The sequence below is a fragment of the Dendrobates tinctorius genome, unplaced genomic scaffold, assembly GCF_039654945.1.
Source record: "Dendrobates tinctorius isolate UK_male_01 unplaced genomic scaffold, ASM3965494v1 ptg000027l, whole genome shotgun sequence".
Taxonomy (NCBI): Eukaryota; Metazoa; Chordata; class Amphibia; order Anura; family Dendrobatidae; genus Dendrobates; species Dendrobates tinctorius.
This window is the reverse complement of record NW_027361695.1, coordinates 13,115,306-13,127,744: the sequence shown is the minus strand read 5'-3', so window position 1 is coordinate 13,127,744 and position 12,439 is coordinate 13,115,306. Positions and strand designations below refer to the sequence as shown.

General features: G+C 41.5%; 1 protein-coding gene across 17 annotated transcripts in view; it reads right to left on the bottom strand.

Annotated features, from left to right (window-relative positions):
• The window catches only part of CADPS (calcium dependent secretion activator), a 482,209-nt gene that overhangs the window by 86,935 nt on the left and 382,835 nt on the right, over positions 1-12,439 (bottom strand). For all 17 annotated transcript variants that reach the window (XM_073569792.1, XM_073569796.1, XM_073569794.1 and 14 more), the window contains one exon: positions 6,635-6,782. In XM_073569792.1, coding sequence (XP_073425893.1) covers positions 6,635-6,782 — 148 coding nt within the window. The remainder of the gene's footprint in view (positions 1-6,634; positions 6,783-12,439) is intronic.

Here is a 12,439-nt window from a genome sequence, read left to right as displayed (position 1 = left end):
TGTAGCCTCGGGCCAGAGACCTGCAAACTACCTCCTACTTGTCATCATCCCCCATTGTTTCTTCAGATTAGTTGACCTAGTGCAACATCATCATTGTACACATGAATTCACACCAAAGGGACCATTAATCTGAAGAGCCTCTGGGCTTGCCGGCAGGTTGGAGGTGGTTTGCAGGTCTCTAATCCGGCATCCTTGGACTATTGGTGTGGCCGCTAGATCACGGTCCTGTAACATTTTTTGCTCATCTCTACACTTTTGTCAAAGGGTCTGCCCTTAGGGTGGAAGGTGACCTTCTATCGATGTCCCTTTATGGCTTACAATGAGACTTCCAAATAATGAACTCATACACTGTGCAAATAAACATTCCGAGAGCGGCTTATGACAGCCAATCAGATTACTTATCTTTTCACCTAAAATCTTTTCACTCTTCAAAATGGGACCATAAGTCTTAACAATTTTTACTCTCTTTCCAACAGTGCTACAAGTTTTTCTTTACTGAGAAGACTAAAAAACTTTGCGGCGCTCATATGTAATGAGATGCAAATCCTATTCCAAATAGTGCAGAACAAGTTTTCCGTCTTGTGGTTAATATCGAACAATCTGTTTTCATCAGCTCAGTTGCATTGATGGAAGTTATTTCATCAGTATGTTATCTTAGGGATTGTAATAGAAACGAATATGGCAAATGTTTAAGAATCTGATAAGTGGGAGAGACTTAAAATATGGGTTTAATTAGACATTCAAATCAGATTATAATTTATGGTAAGTGATCAAGCACTGAGGACAAGTAGAAAAACTTCACCAGGTAGACATAAGTTCCAAGCACGTTGTGATGGAATTTTTACAATATTGATGCATAGGTGGAACTATGAGTGCTCATTTCTAAAAAAATGTATGTTCTTGTATATAGACTATATGGACACAAGTATTAGTGACGCGTGTCTTAATAATTGAGTTCTGCCGTTTTATTCAGCCCCATTGCTCCTGGCATATAACCTCCGGCCCCTCACCCATGGTGTATAACAGCCGGTCCTTCGCCCCCGATGTATAACCTCCGGCCCCTAACCCATGGTGTATAATATCCGGTCCTTTAACCCCAGTGTTTAACATCTGTCCCCCCCCACCGTACCATCTGCCTTTACTAACGTGACAGAACAGCAGGTGGTAAAGTGCTTGCAGATATCAGTGCGGTCCTGTAATGGACGAGCCCATTCATGACATTTCTTCCTCCTGAATCTCGCCCTGTGAGTGATATTATTGAGAAATGTGGAAGGAACTGCAGCAACTCAGTCATGAAGTGGAGACCCTGTAACGTTACAGAGTGGGGTCAACGAGTGCTGAGGAGCAGAGGTCAGAAAAGTCACCAATGCTTTGCTGACACCATAACTGCAGAGTCCAGACCTCCTCTGGACATAACATCAGCACAATCATTGCACCTCCAACCAGGAGCTTCATGTCCGAGCAGCTACATACAGTCTTACATCACCGAGCACAATGATGAGAATTTGATGGAGTGGTGTAAAGCTGCCACCAGTGGACTCTGGAGGAAAAGTGTTTTGTGCAGTGATGGATTACACTTCTCCATCTGGCATCTGATGGACGGGTATGAGTTTGGTGAGCTTATTGTGCCTGCTGCACAGTTTTGGTGGCGGTCACTTTGTACATACAGCCTAATCTGTGGACAACATGGTTAAGAGAAGGAGAAGCACAACTAAATAATATGTAGTTTTGTTGTAAGAGATTCAGTATATTTTGCATTTTTTTTCACTGAATTACCTGGTGTCTGTATGCATTTGAGTCCAGTGGATGGTCCTACTAGTGATTGACAAGTATCTTTGCATGCACATTCATGCAGGGAAGACTATGGGCAACAGTAAGTTCCACACTCTCTCTGGATCTGTGTCAGCCCAGTGATTCCATCCCTTCTTATACTATCACAAAGGGATTTTTGCATTTTTTTGTCCAAGAATGACATTCCACACATTACTCTACACATAGCTTGACAAAGAGTACACTACCCAAAACGTTGCTGTACTTCACTTTGCGGTGTAATAACTTTTTTTGCATAGGAGAGTAGAAAATAAAAAAGGGTGCAAAAACTCTTTCTTTTTGTGCCTATTCTTGGTGTGCTGTTAACTTATGCAATATCAATTTTCTGATACAGAGAAGACTGTCAATCACTGCCCGGCCGCCATACTAAAATCGCTGCTACTGGGAAAAAAATTACTTTTCACTCATGCCCAGAGCTCCTGCAGTCATTGCTCACAACATTGCGAGCCCCAGCACTTTGATTGACAGCTCACTCTGTTCAGATGTGCTGCAGATAAAGCTGTCAATCAAAGTGCCAGGCTGCTGCTGTGTACTGACTAAGCAGGCGGCTCCAGGGAGGAAAGAAAAGTTCATTTTCTCCTGGTAGCTGCACTTTCTGTGTGGTGGCCAGGCAGCATTGTAATGTTATTTACCTGCAGATTGATCCAATATCTGCAGGTTAATAGCGTTTGTGGACATGATTGGTTCTTTATAAATAATCATAAAGAGTATTACTCTCATCATTAGCTTTACTTCCCATTGCGCCCTTCGAGCCTTACTTTCGACAAATAGTAATGGATCAGAACGTCAGACTAATTTAAAAACCAGCAACTTTCAAAGTTGCTTCATACCATAGTTTAGTGTGAGACAGTAACTTATGCACTGATAATTTCCATGTGTTTCATGTGTCTATCAACTCAGCTTTTCTTTAAAAATACCATACCACAGCAACTGTCACTTTCCATAGCGCTTATGCTACATTACCTCAGAACAGCTTCACACAACACATTCGTTAGCCTGATTCCCTGTTAATTTGAGTGACACTTTTCGGCAGTGTGTATATTCCATGTATCTTACCGAGACGTACTGGAAACACTGGCTGTAAGGTAATTTAACAGGTGGACGTTCTAGGTTATGACGCATTAGAGCCATGTCAAGTTCTACTAAGGTCATTGGATAGAAATACTCTTTGATGTCTATTGTTCCCTCAAAGAGGTTGTTAGACAAGAAATTTTTGTTTTAAAAAGGTTAATTTTTGCGTAACCCCCACCAACAAAAATCAATATTCACCTCCAATGATATCCTCTGCTTCCGTTCCAATGTCTCCTGAGTTCCCAGCTGGTCTCTTCTTTCTGGTTCCTCTTGAGAAGCAAGAAATGGTGTTCAGTTGGTCACTAGATGAGGCAGGTCACAACTGTGGCTACTGATTGGTTGAGAGGTCATTTCCTGTGCGTTGAGGTGGGACCAGGAAGAAGAGACCAGTGGGGACATGGTAGCCTCAGAACAGGTGCTGGATGAATGTGAGTAATGCTTTTTTTGTCACTTAAAGATATTTAAACAAAAAAAATTGAATGGCCAGACAAAACCTTTAAAACCAGCCTTCTTTTATTTTCTTAAATGCCCACAATTGGAATAAGTAAAGGGGTTTTCCAGTCACCTAAAAGGTTTTAGAAAGCTCAGAATTCAATGAAATCCTTGAAGTAGTAATACCTTAACCCCTGCTGATGTTTACCCCCTGCTGATGTTTATAGAGCCCCCTCCATCAGTCTAATTTTTTTCGTTCCAGAGAGTGGTCATATGTCACGCACAGCGTGGGAAGACTAAGTGCATCACGAGGGAAAGAGGGAAAAGAAGCCCATATGCTAGATAAAGGGGGAGTGGAGACCCTAGACAGACCTGATAGCACTCTGTCTCCCCTACCATCCCTATATTGGTTCCACACCAATCGCCAAGCAGGAACCTAAGCCCTGTATATCCCTAGAGCTAGGCCCTTAATAGGGAAGGGGGATGAGCACTGGTCAGTCTCCACTGTTCACTAAAGACAAGAAGGGAGTCAAACAAGCAGGGAGAAACTTAGCTTAAGCAGACTCCAGAGAGATAACACCAAACGTCCTCCAAGAGCACCAGAAAGAAAGTAAGCTGACTGCTAGAGCTCCAAGCCTTCACAAGGGAAAATGTGAATACCACTGGCGACTCTCTGAAGCAGACTGAGAATCTATAAACACCCAGGTCCAGGTGTGTCAATTAGAGCCGGAGGGAGGTTGCCACTGGGTCCAAAAGTCAGAAGAATTAAGAAGGTGTCTGCAATGCAAAACGCAGACACTTTCTGCAGCCAGATGCAGAGCGACTGTCTGTAGAATATGACATCACATGTCACATGTCAACATGTCATTGCTGGTGCATGAAGCGCAGAGATCAAAGGTAGACCATGGAATCATGGGCCAAGCCAAGGAGCAGCAGGAAATGGTAAGGTCGGTTATACTTATTATGTTATTTTATAGCATTATGGTAATTAGGTAGCTTGTAGAGATGAGCAAATCAATTCATAATTAATTAAATTGACTAAGAATGTCCCAGAAAATTAATCATTTTCTGGAATCTATTGATGTATGTAAGTGGGTTAAAATAAAAAAGACTTTATATTTATCTTTCTTCCAGTTCTTACACAGTGACTGCTGCATCTACTGCAGGTCCCTGTACTTCTTTCACTCCATTCTATTCTGGCGCTGAAGCCAATCTGAGGCCTGTGTCTGGCCCCATCACAGTCACTTGGAGTTGTAGGCCAACACATCATCTTAGAAAGCCAATAAAAGGCCTCAAATTGGCTTCACTGCCAGAATAATAAGTCAATTCTTGAATGTTCAGAAGATCAAGGAGCTATGGTGGAATTAGAGTTGGTGGCGTAAGGTGTGGAAAGGTACAGTTCCCTCTCTTCACTGAAACTGAAGCAGTTTTTTTGGACCGAATCTAAGACAACCATGACCGACAGAAGAGCACTGAGAATTAACATGAATGTTCCTGTTCCTCACTGAAAAATCACCATGTGCCATATAAATACAGGTAACTTTTTATGGGTCCTTTAGGTGCCTTCAGCTACTAAGGATTGGGTTTGATGGCTGTACTCCTCTAGGCATATAAATGAAAATATTAACCCAGTCACTTGATTTTTAGTTATGTTTCCACTTTATAGGTTGTGCTTTGAATGCATTCTTGTAATGGTCCATTATGAGCCATTTATCATAGACCTTTTTCAAGTCGTAACACCAGAAATGTAAGATAGGTTTGGGACCACTGTCAGTGAGAAGATCTGGATCATCCAAAATTGTATTTTTTCAAATCGTAATTTATATATATTTTTTTATTTCTATGGGGTTAATATATGTAATAAAATAGTGATCTTGAAGTTTATTTCTAAGCTTTTCTGTTCTCTTATATCACCTTCCTTGGAAAAAATGATCAATACCTCTTCCTGCCACATAATACCTCAAGAGCGTCTATTCATCTCAAGTGAGACAAGTGGGATTCTGTGGCAAATAAAGCACAATGTTTGATTGTTTAGTTAGAAATGGAATATACTTCTTTTAATGATACCTTTAATTTTAACTCCTTTACCTCTGAAAAATCCCAGTGGCACCTGTTACAATACAATCTTTCCCTAGACTGGAGGAAGGAATTAGAAAGTTGAGAATGCTGTATTGTTTGCATGGAACATAATTACAGTCTTTCAAAAAGTGTAGAATTTCTATACAACTGGATCACACAACCGTAAACATTACTGATTTACTGTACGATAGCATCAGTGTACAGACATAATTCTTTCTTCAAAAGTCATAGGTATGACATGTCCAGGAGCCAACTAAATGGCAGACTGCACAGTAATCTAGAAAACGTATTGTCTGTAGGAGTCTCGGGGACGTAAAGGACAGATGTTAAATGTGACGCGTACAACCAAACAACAAATGGCGTGGATAACGATGAAATGTATTGTTTCGTAATTGCATGTCAATGAAACCAGATATAGGATAGGAATCTACAGTTTTTCAGTGCTACGAATTGACCGAGGCTCTCACGTCAAAGCCATCGGTTGATTAAGGACACTTTTCTGCAAATAATGATTTTATACCTGTTTGGCCCTAGTGATGAAGACCACCAAATCTCGTTCAGTCGACAGCTATTCCTTCGAAAACCCCCATAGACATATGCGCTTCTCTCCCGCATGTGTTCTCAATCGGGAGAGGAAGTAAGCCACTGGAGGATATCTCCATTAATGACAAGATCGGTCATGGAATTATAGAATGTTAGAGTTGGAAGGGACCTCCGGGGTCATCGTGTCCAAATCTCTGATCAATGCAGGATTCAAACCCAAAAGCCCAATCTTTTTTTCCCCTGAGACCTGTTGTGTGGAGAATGATGGAGCACCCTCCCTCAGAGTGAGACGGTCAACGAGAGTACAGGGTGTTGGACGCAACCGGCGCCAGTCTACTGAAGACCGCCGGGAGATGAACCTGTGTGAGCACTGCCCACGGCGAGGCCGGTGTCGGTGCAAAGTTTTAAGAAGGCAGCAGATACAGACACCAGAGATCGGCGGGGGGGCCAAGGCAGTGCCGAAGACCCTAACCACAGTTCCACCTCTAAACACAAAAATTATTACACCCAAATTTAAAATACAGATTAAAGAACAACCACCATAAGGATTTCTTCCATAAAGGCATCTATTGAATCTGTATAAAAGTGCCATCATGGCCATGCCTTCACTTTAAAATCGCGATGACAGGTTCTCTTGAAGTTATAGGAAGAAAATCACATTTCACGGTTCTATTGTTACCTCTTGGCCCATTTCCATACTGCAGAGTTTTGTTGACTGTGCTTTTGCATCCACCATGACATTGAACATGGTACAGATTGACTGAGGCACCCGGAAATCTGTGGATCTGCTGGTTTTCTGCAACTTCACTTCAAATGCAATTCTAGTTCTGTTGGGAAATAAGGAATGTTTGTTTCAGAAATGATCGTTGTCCAAAATGAAAAAATAAAATAATATTCACCTGGACATCACACTGCAAAAAATAAGGCATTTTTATTTAATTCACATTATTTTCATAGTGCCAGAATATCCTTTATTCCCGTATCACAACCTTACAGACATCAGTCACTCCTCTTTTTCAGTATCTATTCATGATCAGTTCACGTATTAGGACTGTGGAAGCAAACAACTGTGATGGTTTAGGTAAAGGCCGATGTCTGCGGTAAGCGATCCACAAACTCTACATCTGTCCACACTGCACTTGAGTGACGGGTGAGTGAACATTACAGCCACCACTGAAGAGCAGAGGGAAAGGTTAAAGGGGTGTGGATGACTTACCGCAGCGAGATCAGGCCACTTCAGTGTTAGGAAGTGGCCAGACAGCACTTTCCATAGTAGCACACAGCTTAGTGTCAGTAGTCAGCTTACAATTGTGAGAAAGACATATCTATCTATCTATCTATCTATCTATCTATCTATCTATCTATCTATCTATCTATCTGTCATCAATCATCTTTGTATCTATTATCTATCTATCTATCTATCTATCTATCTATTACCTATCATCTATCTATCTATCATCTATCTATTATCTATCTATCTATATATCTATCATCTATCTATTATCTATCTATCTATCTATAATCTATCTATTATCTATCATCTATCTATTATCTATGTATCTATCTATCAATTATCTATTTCTCTATCTATCTTTCTATCTATTATCTATCTATTTATCTATCTATCTATCTATTATCTATCTATCTATCTATCTATCTGTCTGTCTGTCTGTATTATATCAGGTAAGCATCTACAGAAATAAAAAAGCCTTGAAAAAAATAATGCAAAAGGTAAATGTGTATTCTTGCCAAGCATAACTGCAAATATCTTGATGTGCGCTGTGCTTTTAATCTATTTATTGCAATGCTTCTCTTCTATTGATTCTGTCCTATTTTTAAAATACGAACATAAGTGGAAATGTAATCTACGTCTCAAATATGAGGAATGTGGCCAGCTTCGTTTCAATCGATAACCTCACAATAAACAAGGAAACGGTCAGGTAAGCAATAAGGAGCTTTCTTAGCCTGCAGACAGCGCCTGATCTCAGTGTGTGCACGCAGGCTGCTGACAGAGGTGCTACCTTAAAAAGTGCTTTGCTAATTCTGGGCACATACAACCCTGTGAGCAGCTGGTGGTTTGTGCTTCCTGTGGTGCTCTAATTGCCTCAATGAAGGCTCCATCTGCTCCCTAAGACTTCAAAGAAAACTAAGGGTGCAAATGGAATCGATCAAGTGCAAACTGGGCTTTAAGCTTTGGCATGTGGAGAGGTTAGGTGTGCCTGACACTAATGCCACTGTGGGGATTCCCTCTGTGATTAGAAAGTGGCAAGAGCACAAGCCCAAGATCTGGTTTCCAAGTCCTTGTGTTGAACATTGTGCTGGGATAATACACTCACAGCACTTGAAACTTGTGCGCTACACCACAAATCAGTGCAGGGTAATACCTCTTGGATTACGGTGCAACTAAATACACCCTGCGATATCGGGTAGCGACTCTCTCGTAGAAAACATAGGAGCGCTTGGAAGTACCGAGGAATTCGAAGAAATACCTGCCTTTCCCAAACTGAGAATATGGAGAGGTTGGGGGGAATACAGTAAGTGTGGCTAGGTAAAAATCCTTCCAGTATTTCTGGTGGATAATAGGAAGCACTTGAATCGTGCCTGAAGGCTAGAGGAATGAGGAAATACGCAAAATATGGACAGCTAAAGGTGACAGCTATTACACACAAGTATATCATTTCCTAACATATAACCAGTGAGTAAATTACTGTACATCTGACAGCCATCACGTTAACAGGGAGAGTAAGTATGGAGAAGACAAATTCTCTGTCCTCGATTTTCTTCGTTTCTTGAATAGAATGTAGGCGCCAATGCAGATATCGGTGGGACTGTCGCACTTCCTGCCCCAGAAGGAATGTACTCTCAGTTCAGCTGAGCTTGCACATGTTCTAAATAGGGAGAGGGAGTAAGTCGCTGCTTGAGACCTCTAGGGATGGGTTATCGCTAGTGATGAGCGATCATGCTCGGATATGGTGTTAGCTGAGCATGCTCGTGTGATAATAGAGTACCTTCGGCGTGCTCTATTACTGTGTTCAAGTCCCTGCAGCTGCATGCCTCTCGGCTATTCATCAGCCACAACACATGGAGGGATTGTCTAACAAACAGGCAATCCCTGCATGTGTTGCTGCTGTCGAACAGCCAAGAGACATGCAGCCGCGGGAACTTCAACATATTATTCGAGCACGCCGAAGACACCTTGTTAGCACACAAGCACGCTCGCTCATCACTAGTTTTCTCCCATGGGAAAAAAGGATTGAGGGTTGAAATTCTTTACCCCAGCATCATCTGTCAAGGGAGAGTACACATTAAGTAATTGGTCGAAACTTTGGAAATTTGTTTGGCCAACTTTTATCCAACATGAGTAGCCAGCGTTAGTTCTAACACAACCATAAAAGGTGAAACATGTCTGACTAGGCGGAAATCTTTCTATCTGTAGCCTGTTCTCCCCTATTAGTAACAGCAGTCTCATATAAATGTAGATACAGCGATTTAGCTTATTCATCTATTTCTTCTTTGTCCCTATGTGAAGTTTCCCAAAATAAAAGCACAAGAAAAATGATTAGATTTAAGAATATTTCAGCATTAACAGACTCATTACAACCTGTCGTCTTATTTACCACATAAGTAAAAAATAGTAACTTGAATAATTTGATTTGTGAGCCCTAATATACAATTTTTCTCCACTTTCCACCATTTGAATTAATTTTACATTAGCCTGACATTACAACTTCAGTGGCCATTTTTTTTTTCTTACCCGGTGCTCATATTTATCGTATGATTTCTAATCAACAGGCTGTGACACCATTATTACAAGAACCCAATACCCTGCAATAAAGAGTCCCCAAATTTCTGAATTTGAAAATAATCACTTTGCCTTCTATGCTATTAATTACTGTAAGAAGATCACAGAGACCATCTGTGTGCAAAGGTGTAAATTTCCCAATTGTTCAGTAACAAATGTTTCATTATTTGGGGATTTTCTGAACTTGATGAAATCTACAATGTACGAAAATGAAGTTTTCCTAAATGTAAGACCGATTTCAATTGCCCTTAAACAGTGTTCCCTTATAGATTAGAAAAAGGGCTTTTGGAGACTGCCGTAAAAATCAGATGAGTGTTATCCATGGTTTTTATGGATAGCACTCGTACCCATGTTATTCTAGGGGCCACGCACATGTCCGATATTTTTCTCGGACCAAGTCACCCCTAGGAAAAAGTCACAGCATGCACAATTTGCCTCTGAAAATCGGATGGCATTCGTCCATTCAACTCTTTGGGTCGGTGGAAAAAATCGGATTGCCCTTGGAAGATATCCAAGTGCGGTACAATTTTAACGTTTTGACTCTATAGAGAAGGTGGAGAAACTTTTTTTTCTCCACCTCTGAGAAAATCGGATCCCACCCTGATCAGAATTTGATCAGAGTGTGAGTAGCTAATTGGACCAATTTCCTTGAATGAGAGGAAAATGGTTGGGGGACCCTTGCCTAAAAGAAAAAAGGCAATAATCAATTGATTTATAAATTCAAAGATACTTGGGCACATCATGTAGAGTTGAGCTGAATGATTTACAGAACCCTGGTCCAGTGGCTATGTCAATAGTCAATGGACACCAGACCAGATCACTGCGAACCTCTGATCAGCTGCCAGCATCCCCAGCAGGACTTCAGACTAATAAACCAAGTGTGTCATCATTGTGTTGCAACATACACAAGATGTGACATCTCGCCCACTATTCAGAAGAAACACCGGGGATGCTGGCAAGTAGTAGGTGAGTTACAGGGCTCTGGTCTGGCCTCCACAGATTACCAACATAGCCACCGGACAAGGCTCTGTAAATCTTTCTGCTGCTCATCTTCTACTTTTCCTTTTAGTTTTTATTAGTGGAGACCTGGGTACTAAGACTTAAACTAGTCAATGAAATGAAAGGTCACTCCGAAGTGGTCAGATAAACACTGTGTCGTTTAATTACCCATTGTCTCTGCTCAGAGTGCGTGGATTCAAACTGCATAGTCTCTTTGACAAGAATTGAGCAGGAAGGATGTGGTACTATATTTCCAACCCTTTGAGATCTCAGCACCCAGGGACCAAAACATCTGACAAAGAACATAAGATTTTTTCTAAAAAAAAAATAAATGATAAGGCATCCTATAACAAGCCAGCCATAGGCATCAACGATTTTTTCAGGTCACAAATTAAAGTTGATTGTCCGGGAATTATATACTTATGCGTAGGCCATCAACATCAGATCATTGGGGACTCAACACTCGACACCCTCACTAATTATCTGACTGGAGCTCCCACGACAGCTGGATGCACACAGTCTACATAGATGTAAATCGGTACCCCAGCTATGGATAGGTCACCAATAAAAAACCCTAACCCTAACTGGATAACCACTTTAAGGTGTGGGAGAGACAACAATGCTGGTTTGGCCAAAAATAACTTCTGCCACTGATCCTATACAGAAGCAACTGAAAGGGATGACACATTTTTCTCATATATGCATTGGTTAGTACTAGTTGAAAAACATATGACTGTATTATTTGGGTACTATATGGTACATAAGTAGGAGTGGCTAAGGCACAAAAACTGTAGAGGGCATCACCCATGTTAAGGACAGCCTATTGTATTGCTTGCTTCTAATAGGCTGAGTTTACAAGTTTATATAGAACTAGCTGAAGAGACCGGCGCTGCCCGGGCATAGTAACTAACTGTGGATAGTAACAAATTATATTTATCCTCCATCCCATAGTCCCGTGCCCATATACCCAACATACCTATCCTCCATCCCATAGTCGATTGCTCATATACCCATCACACATCTTCCATCCCATAGTCCCATAGTCCCATGCCCATATACCCATCATACATATTCTCCATCCCATAGTCCCATGCCCATATACCCATCATACATATTCGCCATCCCATAGTCGAGTGCCCATATACACATCACACATCCTTCATCTCATAGTCCCATGCCCATATACCCATCATACATATTCGCCATCTCATAGTCCCATGCCCATATACCCATCATACATATCCTCCATCCCATAGTCCCGTGCCCATATACCCATCATACACATCCACGATCCCATAGGTCCGTGCCCATAAACCCATCATACATATCCTCCATCCCATAGTCGAGTGCCCATATACCCATCACACATCCTCCATCCCATAGTCCAGTGCCCATATACCCATCACACATCCTCCATCCCATAGTCCCGTGCCCATATACCCGTCATACATATCCTCCATCCCATAGTCCAGTGCCCATACACCCATCACACATCCTCCATCCCATAGTCAACCATTATGACATCATAATGAGCGGCGGGGCTTGCAACCTATGATGACATCAGAGTCGCCATTGCAGATGGCCCAGGAGGTCCCTTCCAACTCTACGATTCTATGATTTTATGAGTTCTCCTTCAATGGAAGTCTTCAAACAGATGCTGGACAGACATCTGACTGGGATGAT